General features: G+C 40.0%; 1 protein-coding gene across 1 annotated transcript; it reads right to left on the bottom strand.

Moving 5' to 3' along the window:
* Positions 1–902: 902 nt before the first annotated feature.
* LOC138039362 (mitochondrial protein C2orf69 homolog) lies at positions 903–25281 on the bottom strand. Its single transcript, XM_068885510.1, has 12 exons — positions 25130–25281; positions 21683–21764; positions 19668–19852; positions 17846–17952; positions 14865–14987; positions 14098–14159; positions 13023–13117; positions 12070–12133; positions 11712–11810; positions 6944–7047; positions 2388–2649; positions 903–1479 (listed from the first exon to the last, which is right to left on the bottom strand). The coding sequence occupies exons 1-12, from the start codon at positions 25145–25147 to the stop codon at positions 1025–1027; spliced, it is 1656 nt and encodes a 551-aa protein (XP_068741611.1). The 5' UTR covers positions 25148–25281; the 3' UTR covers positions 903–1024.
* Positions 25282–26686: the final 1405 nt, after the last annotated feature.

Here is a 26686-nt window from a genome sequence, read left to right on the forward strand (position 1 = left end):
ATTGAAAGTTTGAATGGCATGTTTGAATTTTCACACTAAAGTAATATTCGGCAATTCAATTCAATTAGGCCTAAGGTTAGCTTAAATGAATGCTTACGATTTCTCCTGTATTGGTAAAACAATGACCTGTGGCTTGTGACGTGAATTAAACATTTGAACTGCCGAATTGAGTATTTGAATTAACGAATTGAAAGTTTGAATGGCATGTTTGAATTTTGACACTAAAGCCTGGTTTTCACTAGGGACGCACGTACAAGCAAAAGAAGCTTATCCTGGTGAAAACGAGCGTCGACATAAGCATCAAAATCAACCACGGCTACCGCCATTTTGTTCAAATGCTCAGACGCAGGGAATCTGGAGCGAGTGCTATAACTGGCCAGACGCAACAACTTTCCTTGTGCTTATGCTGTGTTTTGTTTTCACGCGACGCAAGCAAACGCGAGCATGGGAGCAAGCACAAGGAAAAGGAAAAATTTTCATCCTTGTGCTTGTGCGTGCGTCGACCCCGTTTTCACGTTGAAAAAAGCGCTCTTATGCTTGCGTCGCTAGTGAAAACCAGTCTTAAAAGCGCGCCATAGACGTCAGTCCACGACCGTCACGCTTCACTAAAACGAACGTTAAAGTTGAAAAACGAATGTCGAGGTTAAATAAAACGAACGTTAAAGTTGAAAAACGAAGGTCGTTTGTAAAAACGAGTGATACATTGAATTTTCATAAGAAAAACACGCCATAGTTGACGGATATTAAAATGAAGTTCTCCAGAATAATATTACACACACTTCAGTAGTTATTAAACGTGTGCAAACATAAAGAAGTGAATAATTCACAAGTTTATGTCGTTTAAGCCTTGCCCAGTAGCTTGGCAGCTACAGCGAGAATTTAAACTGATAAGTCTTTGTATCTCAGATTTAACAATCATTTAATGTTTCAGGGCAACGGTCTTAAGTAAATTTTTGGAATGGTGATTTAGCCTAAGAATATAGTTAATAAATTATCTGTTGACAAAGAAAGACATAGCAGCAGTTCAAATTTTCCCCTTAAAATGTTCGAGAAGTTTAAAGTGGAAAGCCAACGAAGGGTCTCTGTCTTGAAAATGAACTTTGACCTTGAGATCTTTCGCGCCAAGTGAGTGCAGCTTCTCTACGAATTTCTTCTGCTCTTTTCCAATCCATGGTCGAGAGGAGTCCTGGATCTGATAGGGTGTCACGTGCACGCGGATGCTGGGGACATATTTGGCCAAATGATCGAGAAATTTCTCGTCCGTGATCCACGTGTTCGATTCCCCGCTATGGCCACCATCTAACCAGTACATCATGGAGATGCGTGAAGCAAAGTCACTCAGGCGCGAATCGCTGCCAGTTAACGCTATGGACAGTTCGTAAATAATTTGATTCAAGACGACGCAACCTTTACTAAAACCAACGAGGATAACTGGAAATTCATCTGTGGGGTCTTCCTCGTCATTTGGTATCTGTAAAACTATGCAACATAATAGAAATTTAGTTCTGGATCACCGGCAAAGAATCTCAAATCGATTTCGCACTTGAAGAAACATCTGCTTTGAAACAGCTCCATATCTACGTGTGAAAATTTGTGTGTAGTTTTTTTATTTTTATTTTTATAGATACATCAATAGCGATCTTTAGAGTGCGAGCTTTCAGTTCGGACAAGGCACAATTAGCTCGGATGTCGAGTTTTTTTTTTCAATTGCGCATTTCTCAGAGGGGGTTTTTAAAGTGGAAGTTGGAAGTATATGCGTTTGTTTTGGTTCTGCATTACTGTAGTTTTTGATTGGTCAAGATATTTCGCGCAACTTCTTAACAAAGAGGCAAAAATCAATTGTGTGCTCCCGCGTTTGGCGCCGGCAACATGTATACGCTTCGACGTGTGAGTCGTGATATTTCCAGCGGTCGTTTACCACCGGAAATACCTCTGCTTTCGCAGGCTAAGTCGTGATTGGAGGGGTAGTTTCTAAAGAAACTGTGGTGCTGCGTCGGTGGGGAAGTAGTATACAAAAATTTGGTTTTATCAACGGAGTTGATAATGTAAATTGGCCACCGTACAGAGATTCTAAAAGCTGACGTTTCGAGCGTTAGCCCTTCGTCAGAGCGAATCGCTCTGACGAAGGGCTAACGCTCGAAACGTCAGCTTTTAGAATCTCTGTACGGTGGCCAATTTACATTATCAACTCCGTTGATAAAACCAAATTTTTGTAAGTCGTGATTGGTTCGTTTCGGATTGCTTCGGCCTGTTTTGATTGGTCAGATTGATTAAGGGTCTTTGGTCTGGCTGGCTTACCTTGGGTCTAGACCCAAGGTCCCTTATTTGGAAGTAACCGACTGAATTTCGCCTTAAAGCTAAAGGCAATCAATTTATATCTCACTTACTTCGTTTTACAGCCGATTCAATTATGGCGCTGAGATGTTTCAAAGCGCCATAACCATGATTTCTGTGGTCAGGAACCCCAAACACGTTCACCTCTACAAAGTTTTGATAACAGGCAAATGTGCTGAGGTGATATCTGGATGGTCGCACGACCCAAACGAAGCTGTTGGGGAATCTTCTTTCTAAAAGCTTGGCTGTGGCCTCTAAATTCCATTGTTTCCACTTCTTGTTGTCAGCGTGATTTTCCATGTTTTCCACGTAGTCCTGCCAAGAAGAGAAAAAAGGTTGCAAAACGCTGAAGTCTACCAGCGAAACATAGATTTAGCTCTTAAACGCAATCTCAGAGACTTAAAAAGAAATAGGGCTTCTCAGGCAACAGGGAGCTTCAGTAAGCCCCATTTACACGAGCAATTTTTCCTCGACAAGTTTGCCTTGACAAGGAAAAATTGCTGGTGTAGATGGGGAATAGTGAACAAATTTTCCTTGTCAAGGAAAATCTGGCGTGCTAGCTTTTCCTTGACAAGGAAAAATTGTCAAGTCAAAAATTTGCTCGTGTAGATGGACAACAAGGAAAATGTGACAAGGATATTACTTGTCAAGTGCACTTGTCAAGTGCACTTGTCATATTTTTCATTTACACTACCAAGGAAAACTTGTCAAGGAAAAACGTAATTGTCAAGGAAAACTTGCTAGTGTGTACAGTCGGCAAGTTTTCCTTGACAAGTGGACTCGTCAAGGAAAACTTGCTAGTGTAAATGAGGCTGTAAAGAGAAAATCGATCGTGCTGCACAATTATTTACAAATAATGAAGTTATCCTATGTGCAAAGAAATGTATCAAAATGCAAAACGCACGTGCAGGGCGTGCCAAGCCTTTGTTTTTGTTCATTAGAGCGGTTTTCAATCGGTTTTGCATCACTTCACTCAGTGATTGGTTCAAAGTTCTCGCGCCATTTTTTCAACCAACCAGAAGTGAAACCAAAACCATATGTGGCTTGCGCGTGTACATTTTTTTCCGCGCTTTGTGTCGGCTTCGTGTAATTACTTCAAGTTTTGATTGGTTTGCTGGATTGTCTCCGTCCTTTTTGATTGGCCAAAGTAATTACTGTGGTTTTGGTTTTACGACACTCGATTGAAACTCGCTCTAAACTCATTGTTTTGTGGCATTTTCGTAGCCGTCGTCGTTGTCCTATCGTAAGGTCCCTTTTGAGGCTTTGACGACAACGCGGGCGCACAAATGTGAATCTTCCATTCTCTATTTTTACTCTGAAACCGCTGGTACCAATTTATTTTCAGGATACTTCGTCCACTTTGTACGACGTGAACCAGATGGGATAACTGCTGAAGACTTACGATAGTGCAAAGTTCTATTTTGAGGTGACGTTTTCGTCGACGTCGCCCTCGCCGTCGCAGACCTTAAACACAAGCAAAGTCAACGACAACGCCACAAAACAATGATATGATTGGTTAAAAGACGAAAAATAATCGTGCTGAACGTGCAGCACGCATTGTAGTCCATATTTTTGCGTTACTCTGCATAACGACGACGTGCAATCACCAAATTTGTGGAGCATGCATCAGGGAATCTCTTCATCTCTGTTTTCTTCCTAAAACCGCTCGTACCAATTTAATTTTGGGATACTTTGCTACAAATGTAAGAGTTAAACGAGGCGGAAAAATCGTGAAAAGTTATATTTTGAGGTGAGATTTTTTTTACGCCGCCGCCGTAGATCTCAAGGTCCCTATTAAGGACGGTGCCCACTAATTCAAAGGTATTTTTGCGCGGTTTACTGAATATGCGGAAAAAGCAGATCTTAACTCCAAAAAGAAAATTGGGGGTAACTACGCATTTTTCGAAGGTAATCAACAATATTTGTAAAAAGTTTTAAAATACAAAGCAATGTGTGGCGTTCTTTTCCAAATTGAAGCTCAATTATCTCTGAAAAATGCATGGTTACCCCTAATTTTCTTCTTGGACACCAAGATCACTTGCTAAGTTCTGCTTTCTCCACATAGTTTTGAACCGCGCAAACATATCCCTGTATTAATAAACACTAGCAATAGGAAATCCGAGTATCTCAAGATGAGCAGAACGTATGCGCAATAACAATAGTAGGCACCGTCCTTAATTTACACAAAAACGACGGCAGCGGCAATGCCAAAAAACAATGATATCATTGGTTGAACGAGGAGAAAAAACCGTGTTGCACGTGCGGCACGCATTTTAGCATTTATTTTTGCGGTACTCTGCAAAACAACTTGAAATCACCAAAAAAAAATTTAAGGATTTGACGACAACCTAAGCATACAACAGTGAATCGTCTATTTTTTGCTTTTGTTTCCAACCTGTCCTTACGCATCCAGTAATAGGCCATTTTCGATATATTAAATATTCAGCTTGAAAGTGAGGCAGTGAGGACAAAGACAATAGAAACACGTGGGAATTAATGTGAAAACTATTTACATGTCATCCACTTTCCTTTGTCTTTGTCCTCACTGACTCGCTATCAAGCTGAATTTTAATATATCGAAAAAGGCCTATTGTTGGTTTTCACTCACGTGATCAACAGCCATGTTTTTCAACGAAAACAAAAGAAGACGTTAGCATAATAATAGCTTTCAATTCCCGGAGGATCGGATTGCGACACCAACATGGCCGCCATTTCATTGTTTGGGGACACCAACATGGCGGCCGTGACGTCATGTGAAATCCAAGAATTGGATAATTCGCGCACATTAGGCAGTTTAAGCAAAGACGACGGCTATAAGACCCTGACAACGCCACAAAACAAGCAGTAATGTTGCCGAATGTGCAAAACAAAAGACTGAACAACGTGAAATCACCAAATTTTAGGTTTTCACGACAACGGGAGTGTACAACAATGAACCATTCACTGACTACCTTTACTTAAAACCCGTTCGCATCCATCCATTTGCGGGATAGTTCACCTGTATTGTACAAGATGTGCAAGACGGAATAGTCACGAAATACTTGCGATAGCGTTTAGTTATATTTTGGAGTGACGTATTTGTTGACATTTAAGCTCCCTATTGTTGTACAACGTCAACGAGAGAGAATAAACGCGAAATACCAATGAAGAGTCGAGTTGTTTTTTTATCAGTGTCACATTTTTCTTTTGAACTCCTCGGCTTATGATGGAGCTTGGACAAGAACGACCACAACAGCTCAGGAGAAGGTCATCTGAAAATCATTTCGCGATTATTTCAAGTCGTTAAGCAAGGAAAAGCGAATAAGTGGCTATTAGGACGTCATTCCAAAATCCTCCATAGCATTGGACGTAGCACTTGACATTAATTTCAACACGTTCCACTTCGAAAATGTGCAGAAATTGTCCTGGATGTCGGCTGGTACAAAACACAGATCACAGGTCATTGTTTTACCAATCCCAAACATTCATTAAAGCTAACTTTAGCCCTAACAAGACCTAAACAAGAGTTTTTATGCCTAATGTTAGCATTGGTAACATTAGGGCCGTTTATACGAGAGAAAATAAGCCGCGGCTTACATAAGACGCGAACACCGCGTATAAATGGTTCAAAATCTACGTTCACAGCTTTCTCAAGCCGCGGCTTATCCTGGCCGGGGAGTTTATACTCGTATAAATAGTTCCTTTCGCGTATTATGTACGCCGCGGCCAGAGTAAGCCGCGGCTTATTTTCTCTCGTATAGACGGCCCTATTGTTTTGTACCTGGCCCCTGGATGAGCGTGGTACAAGCTTCACAAATACTTCACAAAACTTTAAACCCGACCATTTCTCATTGTTGTTTTGAAGGGATTGATAAACAAATGCGGAGCCAAATGGAAAACTCATGTGCAAAGACCACAAATGACATCATTTGTGCTCGTCGTTGATCGAGAACGGCTCCCTGAGTGACGCAAGAACTCAGCCAAACGAAATGCAGTTATAGTCAAAATGTTAGTTTCGGTTTGTAACGAACCCCGAACTTCAAAAGATAGAGATTCTTTTAAAACCCAAGCAAACAACATTTGCTTCAACATGGTTTCGATTTCGTTGAACGATGTTAAACGATGTTGACTGCTGAGGTGGGCAACTTTGTTTCAACATGCTTCAACACGGTTGAAAGAGGGCCGGGGGAAATGGTCAGTTACAACATCGCTGTTCAACAAAATCGAACGTATATTGAACCCGTTTGCAGGCGTTAACAACCACACGATTTCTCAAAGTTGAAGGACCAATCGTTTAAAGTCGATTAGAAAGCTCTTTGTTAAACAAATTTCCTCTTTTAAGTGACAAATAAACCCGCAGCCACTTCAAAACTTTTAGTTTCAATGAACCTGCAAACAAAACTTTTCTCAAGCGTATTAATCGTGACCGATTTTATTCGATTGACATGCGATTGAGGTTACTTATTCTTTTCAGAACATTTACCAATTTTCTGCTCATATTTTCACCGGTTAGCTTTGGATAAAGGATGATTTTTGGTTATAACAAACGTACTACGCGTAAAACTTCGGCACTTCCACAAAGTAACGATTCGACAGCTTATTAAAGAGGCCTAGAATTTGCCGACATTACCTGTACATCGCCTGGAAAAAAGACAACGTGTTGTTGTCCCTCGGAGCCACAAAATACGACGTCGTTTTTTCTTCCATCGAAGCCAACGACAGCAGGCAAGGGAACTGCAGGAGAAATCGAAGATTTAGCCATAAAACTGATAGCGGCAAGTCACTAAAATTACAAACGTGCGAAAGATGTGTGATTTGAAAGTAACAAGGGTAAACAAAGGTTCAAGGATGGCGATGGATTATTGTTAAACCATTACCATAAAAATTGGACAATATCTGCGTAATAATCCATAACCTTTTGTTTTCGGCCGGTAAATTAGCTCAACTTTGACAGCTATTCGTTGAAAAGCAGGCGGTCCTATAACACACGACGGAATTGAAGAATATTGCTTCCGGTTTCAAAGTTAAACACACTTTTTTACGGGCTGTAGGCCTACACTCAACGAAAGCGCCTATGTTTGCCGGATAGTTAAACTTATTTTTAAAACAGCTGCCAAGAAAAGAGGAAATACCGCAAACGCTTTTCTTAAAAGAAGACACTTAAAAAATTGAAAATAAATTTAGAAGGCTCATTAAGCCTTGCCGGGGCCATTAGCAAAGATCTGTAGACAAAACAGCATTGTTTTGAAACACTCAACACTTTGAATGTTTGTTTTCGAATCGCTCAACCTTAATACTCCACGAGTTACCGAGAACAGAATGGGGTGAAATATGTAAGTGCGAATATGGAACAATCTTTAAGTTAATGCAAAAATTGAGCCTAGATTTCTTCAGCCGCCGAGCTATCGAACAGCACACACTATTCCAAAGCCCATATGCAACCTGAGGAGTGGCAGTTAAATCAACAAACGTATTTGACGTATTACCGAAACAAATTAATTACTAACCACTCGTAATATAAGAACAATAGCTCAACTTTGTTTGTGAAAACAATAGTTTAGGTTTCCATGGCGAAAAAAATCTCTTCAATGAACTGATTTCAACTGAGAAGACAAGCTCCACGATGAAGGATGCTTAGGTCCGTTTTTGTATGTTTTATTTAACAATTATTCGCCGAGGGCTCAGTGATTATCCGTGAATATTCACTGAGACGAAGTCGAGGTGAATATTCACCGATAATCAATGAGCCTTCGGCGAATAATTGTTTTAGTATAAATACACAGGTGATTATTTCAAAAAAAGAGAGAAAAAAAAACATTTCAACGTGAAATTATCTTCACTTACAGTGGCAAAACGACTACTGGCTGCCATTTTGTCCGTCGAGGTGATTATCGGCTGCTAATCCGAGATAGCGAGCCAATGAGAGCGCGCGATTTTGTTTAATCACCTGTGTATTTATACTAAATTATATTATTACTCGAATCAATCACGTTCAAAGAGTTTCTACTTTTCTTTTCTGTTTAAAGTGTTTGATTAAGAGAAATACGGGAGGCCGTGAGTTCGACTCCGGCCGGACCAATACTCAGGGTCTTAAAATAACTGAGGAGAATGTGCTGCCTTTTTAATTACATCTGCGAATGGTTAGACTTTCAAGTCTTCTCGGATAAGGACTGTAAACCGGAGGTCCCGTCTCATAGCCCTTGTTGGAAATTAAACAGTTGGGACGATAAAGAACCCACTCAGTATTCGATAAGAGTAGGGGACGTAGTCCCCGGTGTTGTGGTCTGACCTTATCTGGACGTGGGCATCTATCACTTCCTAAAATTAATTGTAAACCGCGTAACACGCAGTCTGGCTAAACGTCCCTCACAAAGCATTGTCAATTAGTCCTGAAAAGCCCCAAGGGGAGAGACTAACTGCTTCACTTCACTTCACTGAACAATACGAACCAGTGGTCGACCTCCAAGGGAGTCATCCCCTATAGGTACTCTCTCTAACCAATGTGGGTCGAGTTTTTTTAACATCCTTCATTGTTTCCAAAAAAAAGACATGAAACAGGGTAAAATGTTTACTGCTGTTTTACGAGAAGATCTGGAAGTTGTACCATCACAGAGTAGATGTTAAAATTGGGCTGCTGGGGTCGTCTCTCTGATGCACACCCTGTGTTTATAAACAAGTGACGTGACACAGATGTCATTTCAAATTCGTGAACAAGTTTTCTGTCATTTCTGAGACAGTAATTTACTGGAATTGTCCCTTCAGAAACGCGGATAAATGTTAACACAAAGGCAGCCCTTTCTCTTCATTTAAGACCCTGTTTCAATGTACGAAATCGAGAAATGATCCTCGATGAACGAAAGACAGAAATAATCCTCGCTCTTTAGTATCTGGCAATTTAAGCAATTGTTTTTTATTGACACCTAAAAACTTCAGGTGGGCGAATTTTATAGCCACCTTAATTCTTCAGTTGTCAATGAGAGACACCTGAATTTGTGCTGTCTGGAATCCTTATGAGACATAAGGCGAGATTGCTGTCATCATTTTGTTCGCAAACGGGACTTAAGCCGTGATGCCCAACGAGTTTGCCAAGCAGAAAGGTCTCTGATGAGTCCCTTGGTCGGGATGAAACGAGCTTCGTTATACTAACCACGAACGATGTATTTTCACAAGTACCTGTAAACTTCATTGTCAATAAGAGACGATTGCTTAAATTGCCCAGATAACTGAGAGGATCCTTTGTCTCTTTCGTTTCTTTTCCTCTATCAGTCCTCTCACGGGACTTTGTAGCGTCATAGTTCAGTCGGTTGAGCATTGCACCGGCGTCGCAGAGAGCGTGGGTCCGAATCCCGTTGAAGACACTTAAAAAAGACCAAAAGGCCATTTGCGAGTTGCTGTTTGCCTCGGTTTCGAACTGAGTCTTGGTGCTCAACTATTGTAAGGGAAATGAGTTTGATTTGCATAAGAATACGAAACTCATTTCCATTTGAATGGTTGTGCACCAGGACTCGCTATGAAACTGAGGCATGCAGCAACTCGGAAATGGGCTATTTCGGTATAAAATTTAGTCCAAAACAAAAGGCTCATACAAAACTCATACAAATCCTTATATTTATTTCCCCCAGAGCCTCGAGATGATGTCTTTTGTTTAGGACTGAATTTTAATGTATCGAAATTGGTCTATTTTTCAGCTATCTGTTAGAGACAATTGCTTCAATTGTCCAGATAGGTGCGAGGATTATTTCTCTCGTTCAACTATAACCCTCACTTCAAATATACACATTTCTTAGGTTTCAATGTACCACATTTTTACCACCAGTTGTGAAAAATGGCCTGAATTTCAGCCGTCGCCCCCGTTGCTGTATCCAAGAAACACGTACAAAATTCTCTTTTCTTTTTTACCCTAAACACGGAAATTACGCAGCAAAAACACAGTAAAACGCGCTTGACACACACTTCAATATTTTATTAAAAGAGCTACAGCTTACAATTATCGTGCTGCCCTTGCGGTACGCATTTAAGCAAATATTTTTGTTGTACTCTCCACACCGACGACGTGAAATCTCCAAATTTGAGCTTTTCACAGCAACGTCATTTGAAAATTTTACCTCAACATTGCGTTAGCATAACCATTCTGCAATTATTCCAAGTTGTTTTGGTTGGGAGTTGTAAAGCAGCTATCCAGGAATTACATTCGTTTGAAAGGTGAGACAGTCAAAAGAGAAAAACGAATATTCGCTAACGTCTTCGAAATGATGATAGGGAACTTTGGCACGATTCACCGTACCGGACGAATTTTCTACCGGTTCAAAATTCGTGCATTTAGGGTTTCCGTTCACACGGAACCACGCTTAACGTACGAAAATTTAGACGCCTCCCCGTTTAAATATTTGAACGCCCAAATCGGGAACGAAGTTTTAGCCGGTAAGGTCAAAAATTTAACCGGCGGTAAAGACGTGGTTACATGGATGCGTGCTAACTCAGCTACTATCGTTAGCATTTCTCTTTCTTGGCGCCATTTTGGATTTCGTGAAGTAGCGCTCTGCACATGAACAGAAGGTAAAACCAAGGTTAAACTTAAATCCGGTTCGTCAGTTCCGTGTAAACAAAGCGCAAATATTCCACGGTCCCGTGCTAAAAAAATGGCCGGTCAAATTTTTCAACCGGTAGAAAATTCGTCCGGTACCGTGTGAATCGAGCCTTAAGCTACGACAACGGCGACGGCAACGAGAACGTCAGAAATTTGCATTAGTGGGCAAAAACAATAGCTTTGCACGCCCTGCACGTGCGCTTTTTTTACTTTTGTCCATTTCTTCGCCGTCGTCTGCAAAACAACAAGGGCGTAAGCACTTGAAGATAAATTTTCATTTGCTCCCCTAAATTAAGCGCCGTTCTGACCAGTGTCATTCTTGAGGAACTACCACACCCTTGTCATATTAAAAAGGTTTGAAATAGTCACATAGTGATAACAATAAGTGAATGATGGGAATTTATATTTTGAGATGACGTTCTCGTTTCCGTCGCCGTCGTCGCACCTTATTTTCTCTAATCTGGGAGCTTACGCAAGCAAGAAGACGACTGCAACGAAAACGTCATGAAACAATAGTAATGGGCCATTTCCGAGTTGCTGTTTGTCTCGGTTTCAAAGCGAGTCTTGGTGCTCAACTATTGTATGGGAAATGAGTTTGATTTGCATAAGAATACCCAACTCATTTCCATTTGAATGGTTGTGCACCAGGACTCGCTTTGAAACTGGGGCATGCAGCAACTCGGAAATGGGTTATTCTAGTAATACTGTAATAGTAATATTCTTTGGCCAAGTGTAAGTGATTATGACACCATTTTGTCGGAATTCAGCAAGCGACGGCCAAAATTCACGCCATTATGAAATTTCTATTTGCCTGATGCCCATGGTAGTATTTTCCTACTGTACACAAATTCCCCATTTGGACTTGTTGCTCCTTTAGCAAGAAGGGCACAGTACACAATGGTATCAGCACCTATGGAAAGACAAAACTGAGTCAACAACGCGAAAAGCCACAGCTGCAGGGATAGTTCGTGTATTCTATATGGGTGTGAATGTTATTAGTGCCTTTTATGTCACGTAGCATGACGCTCTTCTTGCTTCTGCCGGTGATGCTCGCCGGGGCAGCAACACCTCGTCAAACAAGGGCGGGAAGGTTGCGTGACAATTAAAGATGCCAATAAATACTATAGATGCAGCTGAACTGACATAAAATAAACAAAAACAGATATGACCTTCCTCTGGAGACCTGTGTGCAGTGGGTCCTCCCATATCAGTCCTCACCCAACCAGGACAAACCTAAACGAAAAAGACAACTTTTCAGTTTTTTCTAGCTGGTTTGCAAAACACGAAGAGCATGATACAAAAAAATCCATATCCTTTTTCCCCAGCCTCCTTTGCAGGCCACCTGGGGAGCAACAGGATTGTCAGATGGTTTTCACAGTAAGCGGCTGTGAATTAATTTTTTCTGCTAACTAACAGTGCAGTTCTTTACTAGCAGTTTTCTTTTGCGTTCCTCGGGCTGATGAGAGCTCTGCCATGGGTCGAAACTCACTGTATTGAGCATGCACGGTGGTTACTTAGAGACCAAATCCTCACATCACACTTTATGTTGTGTGAGCTCACTTGAAAACAGCGGAATTACTGTGAAGGAGTGCGCGGGGCACAGCGGGCTCAAGTCACATTCAGCAACCATATCATGGGGAATGCAGTTTGAAGGGTGCCGCTCAAGTTGTGGACGGCGGTTGTATCAAAGTAAGTTTCGACCCATTGCAGAGATGTCTTCCTGTAGTCGTCAGCCCAGTAAACCCAAAAAGAAGAAACCTCTCCTACCAGGCAAACAGTACAGTAATGTAGCCTAATACGACAACAAAGCAGTTGATGATCTTTTATGAAATGGTGTATATGAAATGAATCATATATGAACTGCGGATACGATATTCAAGTGAAGCTATGATCTTTGCAGTCGCACTGGAATCGCGAGGTCACAGGTTCAAACCCCGTTCAAGTCCTGAATTTTTCAGGCTTCTCAACGCAATTTCAAAAATTGCGTTCATAACTGCGAAGATCATAGCTTCACTTGATGATCTTTTGTCATACTTTTTTTCCATCAGGGCATGAGTTATGCAATAACAGTTTGTTAATAACAGATGGTATGCACCCTTGGTTCAAGTAAACATTTACTCACAGAATTCACAATAATTCCTTCGCGGGAATCCTGTTTGAACTGACGCCCTTGTGCCATGGTGAGGGAAGTTACTCCTATTTTAGATACCCTGTAAGCTGATAAATGCAACAAGTTAAAAAATCAGAGCCATGTGTAATTGAAAACAGAGTGTACGATGACCACGACGAGAAGAGTAACCACAACGACGACGATGATGATGATGTTGTGTTATAAATATTGGTATTATTTGCAATACAAGTAAATAACCCTTTTTGCGTGTTACTTTTGGTTAACTCAGAGGTGATTAGCCAAGCACTACTCAACACCAACCAACCAAAAGGGCTTTTCCATGTCCCTTGGCTGTGTTCTTAATAGCCACCACTTTCCACTACCCTTTAGGGGGAACAGGCATGAATGGAATAATGATGTTTTATCAAATTTTCATAAGACTCTGAATGCTTGGACACTTGGAAATTAAAGCCAAATTTGGTTGATTCAGCTCATATATCGTATTATGATCAGAATGCTCAAAACACAATATCTAAGGTTGAAAATTTCATAATAATTGTCAATACTTATTATTACCATTATTATTTTCAAAAACTCATTAATAATTTATGAGCCTAACAGCCTATCAAAACACCGATAAAACGTCACGTGTATGAGCTTTATATCCTGATAAAACACTCCTCGTTAGTATTCTTTATAATAAGGCATAGCTTGTTTTTCTCTTATGCTAATATTCACCTCTCACAATTTGAACCATTGTTTTGAGTCCAGAGGGACACTCTCTTTGTGGAATGTTTTTGAAGCTGTTCAAAAAACTCGCAGCACATGTTTTATCGGGTCTAAAAACACTGCTGCTTGTTTTTTAAATGTTACCGGTACGTTAAATATCCTCAAGACAATCAGGAGAGCTGTAGTTATGAAGTATAACTGTAAGCAGATGACAAAGGCAGTGGCAATGGGAAGTGATAAAGTTGACAACGATAATGGAATGGTTAGACCACTGATGACAATAACTACGACAAGCTAAATAAAAATGGCCGCTTAGGTGTAATTTGCACAAGGAAATAATGAAACCCGTTGGGCACACCTGGAGCAACAACTGAATCATCAGGCCATCCCCTTTCAACCATCTTTCCATCTCTAGAGTCACTGATAAAATAAAATATATATCACCAGGCACAGTCAAATTAAAAACAGGAAGAAGTACCGGTACTAACCGAAAGGAAGTAAATCAAATAAAATTAGTTTAATTAGCTTAACACCACAACAAAAGGACTTTACTTGTGAATTTTCCAGATTTTAATACCAGTGAAACAAATGCAAATACAGCACCTGTTTTTGAGAATGAAACAGGGGTCTCAATCGGTTTTTTAGTAAATGGCTGGTTTTGTGAAGTAGGCAGGTGTGGCAAGGAAGGGGCTGTAACGCCTCTTTTTCCCTAGGGGGTTCTGGGGGCATGCTCCCCTAGAAAACTTTTAAATGTAGGAGCTCTGAAATGGCATTTCCAGTAATCTGGGCATCAACATCAGTCACAAACATTTGCTAACACGAAGCTGCACATGGCCAAGTTAGAGGACAACTTTTTCGCATTAGCGAGTGGCAAAGGTGAGTGCAAATAACTAGGAATAAAAATATCCAATGTCCAAAAGAGAGCAGAATATACAGCAAAAGGTTTCTTGATATTCTAGTTGTTTTATTGAATTAAAATAAATTAACATGGATCAAAGTGAAACGGTGAGAATCGTGTAATTCAAGCTTCTTGAAAAGTAGGTGGTGATAACTTAGGGAGTAGTCGGCGGAATTTGCTGGTTTCCAGCTTTTAATGAAACCTCTGAATTGAAACATTTGACATACCTGACATATTTTTCCATAAGGGTTGAAATTTCTGGGATTGTTGATGCTGTGGAGGTAAACTGTTTTTGCAGTGAAGGAGAGATACTGCTTAAGCTTCCCATCTGGGAGGACACGTTTACTACCCTGTAAACATGATACGACAAAAAAAGTTCAAAGTCAAAAACCATTCTCACCACAACCACTTTAAAAGGGGACATAGTTTTTAAGTGGATGTGGAGGTTGTTAGCACAATGATTCCTGAACTACCACTCGTTGACATGTAAAATCGTCTGCCGTTACAGTGGTTTCGATTACTCTTGAAGTAGATGCCTGGGTTAATCAATGTAAGAGGCAGTCACTCTTGTCTTTTACAAGGGTTTGAGTGAATATCAAGGCAGAGCACATAGCAGGAGGTGAGAGGCAAATTTCTGACAAACATACGACAGTATACTGCCGGTGACCTGCTTCTAATGAAACCCCTGTGTTAGACACTGAGTACAACCTATTATGGTAACTCTGACTCTCAGGAGTTGATGGGTTAATGGTCGGGTTTACTCCTTTGTTGGAACCAAATGCCAATGTTTTTACATAACTATACATGCTGTGAAGCTTATAATAAATAATAATAATTATAATAAATATTAGTAATAACAATAATAATAATGATAATAATAATAACAATAACAATGCTTTGTTTATAGTGGTAGTGCACTTAGCTATCAAGCTAGTTTACAGGCACTCCACGTTCAACAATCTAAAAGAAACAATTCAAACTTAACAGAAACATGATTAACCCTTTGATGTCCAAATCGGCCTAAATTGGCCAGACTTAGTATTTTACTGTGTCTAATGCCAGACGATTTTACTCGTCAATGGGGAACCCCTGGGAATCAATGGGTTAAGAACCTCAACTGGCAGGAAGGAACCAGTTGGCTATTTACAAAGCATGGTGGAGTTGAATCCAGGACAACTGGAAACAAATCCAGGCCAGAGGTTTGTCAATGAACAGAATTTGAACCCGGGGCAACCGTATGAAACCCAACACCCTAACCACTACACCACGCTGGCGGCAGCCCCCTATATAGTTTATGCACTCTGCCACCTCTGCTTACTGATAAAATAAATCCCCAACTCAATTAGATCCTTGAAGAGATGACATCTACACCAACATCTACATGTGCCCTCATTTTGGTGAACTCCTTTTTGACATGCAGCTGTTCTAACTTGCTCATGTGGTCTCATAATGCCATGAGCCTTTTTGAGATAATTATTTTATCACTGACAAGCTGGCCACATCACTTTGCTGGAGAATTCAGGCCAGACCGCAACACTAGGAACGCTGGATCCATGCCCTAGAATTTTATGAACAAGGGTTTTGAGATGGGGACTATATCAGAGAAAACTCTTTAGATGTAATTACAAAGGCAGCACCTTCTCCTGAGTTCTTTTAAGACCCTGAGTGTTGGTCTGGCCAGAGACGAACTCACGATCTCCCATACGGCAGCCCAGTGCTCGATCGACTGAGCCATCCTGTTGACTAGATGTGAACGATATTTAAGAATTATTATTCTTTGAAATCGTGGCTGGGTAAATATTCTGCCACTATTCACCAAGATTTCAAAGAATAATCGTTTTAGTATATACTCACAAAGTGATCTCAGCAACAATTGCAGAAAAAAGACCATCCAAAGTCGATTTAAATGACATCTCAATTAACTCATTGCGTGGAAAAAGTGCAAGCAGCAAGCATGCGCAAAAGTGTTTACAGAAGCTTCAAACATGGCAAATCTAAATAACCTTTGTTAAAATCCTCGTCACAAACAGCAAAATGGTCATTTAACACTGTTTAAATTAGCAATGTAAATGGAAAGTCTGGTTGTTAAAACATTTTCACCGTTCGATCAAAGAGGTTCATTTGAAATCATGGAAATTGAAAGTGCAGTTGGTAAAGGATCCACATGAAATTGCAGCTATAATTGAGATGAGTGTTGGTTTGTAGTAAAATGACCCGTCTTGTTCCCCTGCAGCCATGTATAACTTTCTTGAAGATTTTTTTAATTCCTCAATTTCAGTAACAAATTTGTTTTGCTGGGCTACCAGCCCTACAAAATAGAATTACTCTGAGTGAAACAAAATTGTTGGTGTGAAGATTATTTAATTTTCAACAATAATTATCTGGAAAAACGAAGTCAAACACTGGTTGGCAAAAGTATGTACTCTTCTCTTACCTTTGAAAACTTTCAGGCCAAATTTTGTGGCCCTCTTTGTATTCTGTAGCACAGCATCATTTGTATTCTCAATATTTCCGATTCAGAAATGCAGGCGAGTTTACACCGACCATTATTATTCACTCCATTGGAAGTGAATAATGCACAATTACTCCGAGACTATGAACCAATCGGCTCATCACACAAGCTCACACAATCAGGGCTAGTATTCCGCCCGGGTTGGCTGGCCAGATAGAAAAAATCCGCCTGCACCCAGAGTCAATCAGACTGCAGGGTTTGCAGAATTCTGCCCGCTCATGCATTGAGAAATAAAATATCATTTAACTGTGGAAAGAAGCATGTTAAGATTTTTTGTCATGGCAGTTATCAACAAACCCAGGGGTCAATGGATGAAGTAATATTATATTACTTCATCCATTGACCCCTGGGAGTGAGTCTCCTGGGGTCCCTGAGGAGTGAACAGGTTAACCAGTCAAAAGCAATGTCCCCTCCAATAAACAGCATTAGAAGAAAATTAACCCTTTCACTCCTGTGGGGTTCCCCATTGACAAGTAAAATCGTCTGGCATTAGACAGAATAAAATATGTAAGTCTCATTGGCCCTTACAGGAGAGAAAGGGTTAAAATTAATTTAAGTCTACAAAATTCAAGTAAGTGTTGAATAATATCTACATCCTCTAAGGGCTCAACATTACAAATTATTTCAAACTCACAAAATGACCAGCTCCACTTTTTGATGACAGTAATAATTACCGGCCCTAGGTAAATACCTTACCTTGCATGAGGTCGCAGAAGTGGAAAGAAATTGTTGCACATCTCCAGTGTTCCAAAATAGTTTGTCTTAATTGTCGTTTCTGCCCTTTCTATATATGGGATTTCTTTCTGCAGGTGAAGTAATTGTATGAGCAACTTTATTAGACATTAAACAATGTATGAAGTATTGGGATACATGCAACTCGACCATTTTTCTGCCAAAATATTATATTAAACATCCTTCCAGCAGGTACACTGCAAAAGGGTTAACGGTACCTTCTTTTACTCAAAATCATCCAAGAATGGATATTAATTCAACATGGGGATTAATAGCAAAAACAAGTGTGGAACATTAGAGTACAAGATTTTTCTTGGGCCATTTAAGTGACTAAAGATCATAAAAACAAGCAAATCAAACAAAGTTCTACAAAATATTACAGACAGAGTGGCTCTAAATGGTCTTTTTGTTCACTCATATTTTCACAGCTAAGCTCTCTGTGGAGCTATGGTTGCTGGACAATAATTAAATGTGAATAAGGTACATGTGCAATTTACTGATTTGTGAACATGTCGCTAAAGTTACAATACATTTAATGTATAGCATGTCTCTGTCTGTAAAACACAAGCTAAATGTGTTTAGTAAGTGTGGTAGTGGCATACAAAATGTTTTTCATATTCTTGTCTTAAAAGATTATGATTTTTTTGTGTCAACACCTCAAATAGCGACTTCTGGCCCATTCTACAATATAATGCATCATTAGTAACCAATTTCTATCCTTTTTGTTGGTTTATTACAATGTAGATCCCAATGGTTTACAGTACAACAATAATTTGACCTTACATCTAAAATAAGTGTGCTAAAATATTTTAAGGATGAAGCCAAGTATTGTGGGCAAAATGGTCAAAACACCGTATCGTTGTGGCAATTCCTCTGGCATTACTAAACCACGAAAAAAGCTAAACACCAAAACACTATGTATGACCTCACCATACATGTAAATTGTATACTAGCCGACAAAGGTTGGATTTGACATTTAATATCGTTTTAGGCCTGCTATTGCTCCTAATTCCTTGAGATTAAGATTAGGATTCAGATTAAGACTGAGATTAGGCACAATAACATTTTAGGCCTAATAGACCTCTTTACAGTTGTGTGCTTAGTTACCTGGCCTTTAAATGGAAGTGAGGCTGGTGTTGACCTTGTTTCATGTATGATACAGACTTCTCTCCTTTTCTTATGTTAATGCAACCTTGTTCCCAGGGTACTCTCTCTTCGTTCCTTGAGGAAGGAAGAGAAAGGACCCTGGGAACGAGGTTGTTGTTAATGTTGTTAGCTAATTAGTAAGAATTTACATAAGAAAAGCAGTGTCAAAACAAGGTCAACTCCAGCCTCACTTTCATTCAAAGGCCAGGTAACTAAGCACACAACTGTAAAATGGACTATTAGGCCTAAAATGATATTTAATCTCAAACCCAACCTTTGTTGGTTAGTATTCAATGTATGGTGGGGCCATAAATGGTGTTTTGGTGTTTTGTTTCGGAATTTAGTAAATTATGTCTCAATTCCTCTTCAAGCACAAAGAAACACACTCAACAATATTATTATCGGACTGGTTAACACAGGGGCCACAAACCATACCCAAAATTGAGCAATGCAAGGGTTTGAGTTGATTGAGTTAAACACACTGGTATGTAAAATTCAGCCACCTGGATTTTTCAGGTGGATCGAAAGAGACAGTTGCTTAAATTGTCCAGATAAATGGTTTTAAACTCTTACTATGTTAATAAAGGATAACGGCACAACCACAACCTTGACCATGAAAGGTGACTAAAGCCTCTCTTACCTTGAGAAGAACAGCAGCATTGTTGATCAAAATGTCCAGACCACCAAACTTATCACGTACATGATCTCGAAGCTTCCCAATGCTGTCTTTTGAGGTAACGTCAAGTGGATGGAACTGGATGTTTGATGCACTCAGTTCTTTGCTAAGCTCTTCACATACTTTGGTACCATTGTTTGCATCTCGCGCTTCAAAAATTAAGTGAACACCTTATCATTAATACGCTAACCATGTTTCATTTTGTGCACCTAAAACCATTCTAAAGGATAACTGAGGCCTTCCAAGGGGGAAGACATTGTCACCTTTTGCCTCTTTTCTTGTGCTGGTGTCCCACTTCAATTAACTAAGACAAACAAATGCTGCCATCATTTTTTGAGGGGCAGGGGTATTTTGCAGAATGACGAGCGCCAAACGGTTAGCTTTCAGTATTGCAGTGTATGTCTGCAGTAACTAGGTCTACAATGTGAGTGCAGATTTTTTAACTTGTTAGCTTTTAGTTATTCTTAAGTATACATGTATGTGTAGTTATTACTGTCAAATACCGATTTTATAATGTTCGGCGTTTGGCGTTCTGCAAAATACCACTGCCATTTCTTGAGTTCTAGCTAGCAAACTTTGCAGTCACTATAACTCTATCTTTTATCATTATGTTCATGCTTACACGAGCATTGTAGTTCCTAGGTGACACATGGTTAAATATTTATTATTATTTACACAGTTAAGGTCGACTGTCTGCAATAATTTTATTGTTATCCAAAGTTCAGTTATAATCTAATGAAAGCATATTGTGTCAGGACTAACTGTGTGGTCCGCACCGTTGGAAGGAGGTTCCTTAATATTTTTCTCTACGTTTTAAGAATTAAATTGAACGACCGGGTCGATAATTATATTTGCCTTAAGGTGGCTCCCTAGAGTATTTGTGAATACCCTCACTACAGGGAACGAGTTACGAAAGGAAACCTAGTTCATTTCAATCAAACTTTTCCCTGTAGAGATTTACCAGTATGGGTACCAATAAAATGAGGCTTATCTTTTGGGTGTCAAGTTTTGGATTGTGGCCATTACCACGGCAACATCACATGTAATGACAGGCAGATATATATGTTATTCAATGGCTGGGAGGTCCGTATAACGCAATATCCAGCAACCAACTCACTCTTTGGAAACTTTAAGACTTGAGAGCTCTGTCTTTGCAACGGTTAGTAAGCGCAAACTTCCATATATTTAACAAGTAAAATCCAACATTTCGTTGCGCTGTAGTTAAAAAAAACTACTTTAAAATTTAAGGCAAACGATCCAGGCAACCGATCCAGATGGAAAAAAGCAGGCCCCGCCAAGAGCTTGTTATTAGCCAATCAAATTCAAGGATTTAGGATTCTGGAGCACTGAGATGCTTCACAAAAAATAAACATTCTTGTTTTTGGCCTAAACTTCGTAATATTTATTCTTTCTTTCAGCTGATGTTTTTTATTCTTTGCCACATTATGGCAATGATATTGCCTGACACTTTGAAGTGGTAAAAAGTCAAGGTCATTCAGATGGTTTTGCCAATATTCTGTCATTTGTAATTTTTCTAAATATATTTGATTACTCTGACAAATTTTAACAAATATTATTAGGAGGGTATTTGACAGCAACTGTATGTGGTCAGAACTGAGCCAATTTTCAAGAAAATTTACCGAAGGGAATGCAAGAACTTATAGCAGTTAATTTTACAGATTTGGTCACGCTGACAACACAAATTTCAGGAAAACATGCACAGTTCAGGCTTAACACGCCATACTAGTGCTCAGCTTGCATGCAGTCCTAAAACTCTAGGGACTGAGCCTCCTTAAAACAAAGACAAACATAACACATTAATTGTGGGCTTTTCCCATTCTATGGTGGAAACCCCTTATAGGATTCTTTCAATGAGCTATGAGTGTTGTTTAAAATAAATGAAGTATTTAGCTGTAAAAAATGAAAGAAAAAGTTAATCTGTGTTTGATATAATTTTTGCAGTTCCTAATTACCGGTACCTGTGAAAAGGACAACTCCATTAAACTCTTTGCTCAATCTTTTCACAACTGCATAACCAATCCCACGGTTTCCTCCAGTGACCTTCAAGGTGGAAATAAAAAGGGCAAACACAGTTACTTCTACTTGTAAGTCACAATCTCACTTGGAGAAAACTAGTCTGATATTGGGAGAGTGACAGTAGTTGTACAATGTACTGTCTGTTGTGCAGTGTTACAGATTACGTTGCAGTGTCACTGGCTAATGCTCAGCAACTTTAGCTCTCTAATATTTCCATTGCCTACTCACAGTTACAGCTGTATGTGACTTTGAATTCCAGATCACATCTACAATCCCGCACAAAATTGTTGAGATACCTTTTACTTCCTTCTCCAGGTCTAATCAAATTATTTCCATGAAGTAAACCCTCTTGTTACAGATCCCCCTAGCCCCTCAAACAATAAGGAATTTAACCAAATAGGACAGCGACAGCTACGAGAACACCATATCACAATATAAATTTGTGTTATTGTAATCACTTTGTGACTATTTCAACCTTTTTAATAGGGTGTGATAGTTCCTAAAAATGACACTAGTCGGAACAGTGCTTCTTTTAGGGGAGAAAAATATATAATTTTACCAAAGTGAGGTACAGACTTTTTGCCGAATCAGATGATTAGTTGCTTGTTAAAGCAGATGACAAGTTTTGTTAGATACTGGAATAGCTACAATTATAGCTTGGTTAGATATCACCGCTGCTCTACCGACTGAGCTACAAGGTCAGACGGGAGCAGGCCGTGGGAACTGAAGATGTTGAAGTCACAGCAATGAACATGTACAAGTACAAGGAAGGATTACGTTTTTGCAAACGTTGGCCGTGTAGCACTTATATTTGAACAGACTTAACTGATTTGAGTGTAATGTGAAGTGCTAGATTTCTACCCCATATGAGCCATGTGAGCGTTAGCCCTACTGTAATGGAAATGGGCCCACACAAGGACAGAGAAAAACTCTGACCAGGGTGGGAATTTGAACCTTGCACTTCACATTACACATTCACACTTCACATTACACTCAAATCAGTTAAGTCTGTTCAAATATAAGTGCTACACAGCCAACATTTGCAAAAACGTAAACTTTCCTTGTACTTGTACGTGTTCATTGCCGTGACTTTTAACATCTTCAGTTCCCCCGGCCTGCTCCCGTCTGACCTTGTAGCTCAGTCAGTAGAGCAGCGGTGATCTAACCCGAAGGTCGTGGGTGCAATTCCCACCCTGGTCCGAGTTTTTCTCTGTCGTTGTGTGGGCCCATTTCCATTACAGTAGGGCTCACATGGCTCGTATGGGGTAGAAACCTTGTTCTTCACATTACACTCAAATCAGTTAAGTCTGTTCAAACATAAGTGCTACACGGCCAACATCTGCAAAAACGTAATCCTTCCTTGTACTTGCACATGTTCATGGTCGTGACTTCAACATCTTCAGTTCCTACGGCCTGATCCCGTCTGACCTTCTAGCTCAGTCGGTAGAGCAGCTGTGATTTAACCCGAAGGTCGTGGGTTCAATTTCCACCCTGGTTTTTTCTGTCCTTGTGTGGGCCCATTTCCATCAATAGGGCTAACGCTCACATTGCTCATATAGGGTAGAAACCTCGTAGAAACGAATACCGGTCGTTTCGCCAACGTGTCAGTTCACCAACGACCTGTTCGCCAACAAATGAAATCGGTTCGCCAACGTCCAAAAACACCTTTTTCATTGAAAATAATTGTCAATTAGATAACTTGCAATTCACTTCATGAGAGGGATTGTTGATGTGAACCGCCATATTTGTTATTGAACCTTTCAATGCGCCCCAATCCCCCCTCAAATTTTATTAGGTTTCTTTATTGATAGTTTATTCCTGGTCATATACTTTTGCAAACTTGGTGGCTCCTAAAGGAGCCGTTTTTTGTGTGTGATTTTTACTGACTTCTTCAATTGCCATGAGTGGGGCCGTTGAGATGTGAGCACGTTTTCAGCAACTGTGCAGCGGTCTTCTCTTTCCTTTCATACTTCTCCCAGCTGTCGAATAGCCTCGCCTGCAGGTTTCAATAATGCTTCCGCTGGACCCGCTTCAGTTTTTCATCGGACAAAAGCCAAAGTAATATTAGTATGGAGATGGCGGATGCAATGATAATATTCTCTTGGTCACGCAAAGGCAGCCCAAGCTCGGTATACGATTTATAGATTTTGTATGGGAAAATTAACTTTGAGCTTATAAATGCTCAAAGAAGCTGTAAATGTAGAAATAAACTTTGCTTAACTCTACGTCCAGTTGTCCTCGTCTTTTCTGTGCAAAATTATCGGAGGGCAAACTGTGTCCGTTTTAGACGGGTTTGTGGCTTACGAATTTTTGCGATGTCGTCAGTTGTCATTTTCCCTCATAAGCGGAAATGACAACTAAAGACAAGTTTACTTCTACATTTACAGTTTATTTGAGCAGTAATTTTCCCATACAAAGTCTATAAATAGTTTACCGAGCTTGGGATGCCTGTGGGTCACGCACCCGACACTGCTGGCGTGATTTTGTGTCTACTGTAAGTGATTTTGAATCTATTTTTGATGACTGCCAATCATTTGCCCAAACTAAATTTTACATATTTTGAAAGACCTACCCTTCCTTAATTAAAATCCGTAATCTCATGAAATTCGGTGATATGGCACATGGTCAAAATAACAGTTCTTCCCACCGACCGCCGAAGTTAACATTTGGAGAACACTTTGGTTTTGTTTACGGTAAAATAATAAGATTAATCCAATATTCTTGAAATTGTAGGTTTTGGGTTTAGGGTTAGGGTCTATGTTCACAAATAAAGCCGTGGATGGCGTGGGAGAGAGAGAGGGAGAGAGAGAGATTGGGGAGAGTGAAACGAACATTTTCAAGCCGAATCAAACAATTCATCTTGGATCAAAGGTCACATTATCTTCTTTTGGTAATTTGTAAATACATTTCAGATCTATTCCACAAAGTATTTTGGACGTTGGCGAACTGACATTAGACGTTGGCGAATAGACTTCATACGTTGGCGAACAGGTCGTTGGCGAAACGACCGGTTACCCGTAGAAACCTTGCATTTCACATTACACTCAAATCAGTTAAGTTTTCTCGAATATAAGTTTAAAGCTTTTCTGTCGCCAACTGTATTCGGACTTATTCAATGTCATCACGGAAAGTGCATCTTATTTTTAAACTTTCAAATGTCCTGTTAATAAAATAGCAGTTGTTAAGTTGGATGGTCGGTTATGCAAGATCAAACTTAACGCTCGCCATTTTGAGCTGAGTCTACCCTAACCTCTTCTTACTTTTTCCGAGTGGAATGATCTGACTACATTAATATTGAGGAAAGATCTGACTTGTTTGTGGAACGAACTGACCATACTGGGCAACGATCTGACCTGGAACGATCTTACTGCATCACGGCCAAAACTTACCAATGCAACTTTATCCATGTCTGTTCATGAATAATAACATCATGCTTTGGCGTAGGTCGGGAGATTTTGTGACGCTTGTGCCAAAAATATCTTATGATCGATCACCTGCAAACAAAAGAGCCCGGGCATTTTCTTCCTAGTTGTGCGGGGGAGGGTACTAGTTATTAATGAACTAATGGGAATGTACATTGGGTCACATTTTCACGACGTCTTTCATGGAGTAGTTCCCGACAGTTACCAGAATGGGATCACAAATTGTCGGGATTTTGCGGGTAAGAAAAATTTAGCCTGCAGAACAGGCGTGATTTTTTGCGTAAACAGAGGCGAACGCGCCACTCGCGCGCCACTCGCGCGCCACTCGCGCTTCGCGCTCGCCTCGCGTTGGCCTCGCTTTCGCCTCTGTTTACGCAAAAAATCACGCCTGTTCTGCAGGCTAGTAGGATTTAAAAATGGAAAGATTCGCGGTAAAAAAAGTCGTTAAAGAAACAACTGTAGCGCTGATGATTTAATATTTACTGGTCGGATTACAGTCCGTTTTGAAATTACTGTTCAGGAGAGCGTGACTGTTTCGTGACTGTTTTTTATAACATGCGCAAAATTGTAGACAGGTGAATTGACAGGTGTCATGTGTAATTCGAGAATAGGATTTTTTAGCGCGGCTTTTCTTAGCCTGCGAATGCAGACGTATTTCCGCCGGAAATACGTTTGCGTTCACAGGGTATACTCCACAAAGAGTAGGCTCGATATCCGCCGCTCACTCGAGTTCGGGTATCCTCCCCGAGAAGAGACGGCCGTGATTTCGGGAGTGAGCGCTGGATCATTTCTCGAAACAGCGGCTGGTAATCGAGCCTACACAAGGACAGGTTCGATAATTTATTCAAGTACTGGAAGTATTCAGTGGGCCAACTTGAAATTTCTGAAAAGCTCTGGAGAATGGCACTGAATCATCTTCAACGAGTTTTCTAAACTTTATTTTAAATCCTCCTGCTGGTGTTTATCTTCCAGCGATTAAAAGTAATATGCTTTTTATCGCTGGAAGATAAATAGAGGATATTACATGGGCGCGGGGTGATTCGTATTTTATCTTAGTGTGCTGAAAGTATCTCTCACGTGTGATCGAAGCGAACGAGTGAGAAATTTTTTCAGCACGAGAAGATAAAATTCGTATCCCCAAGCGGCCATGTAATGTTCTGTTTATTATATAGACATTGATGAAATGTCTAGATTTAAAACAACTTGTTTTATTCATTTTCGAAATGATGAAAAAGTGTTCACCAACCACTAAAACACGCATGTTGTGTAACATGAAACAAGATATGAAAGTTATGAAAAACAAATCATGATAATGTAAAATTTGCAATAAAAATGTTAATGTGGTAGAGAAGAATTATATTAAAGCACAAAAGTATTGTACAATGAAGACGAAGCTCGCGTTTTATTGGCTAATCCTGTACGTTACCATGACGACAGCTATATCCTCACATGTGAAAGATAAAAATGATACGTTCATTGCGCGCGGTGAAGATATGATTTTTTAGTAAAAGGAGAAATCCTGGT

The sequence above is a fragment of the Montipora capricornis genome, chromosome 1 (assembly GCF_036669925.1).
Source record: "Montipora capricornis isolate CH-2021 chromosome 1, ASM3666992v2, whole genome shotgun sequence".
Taxonomy (NCBI): domain Eukaryota; kingdom Metazoa; phylum Cnidaria; class Anthozoa; order Scleractinia; family Acroporidae; genus Montipora; species Montipora capricornis.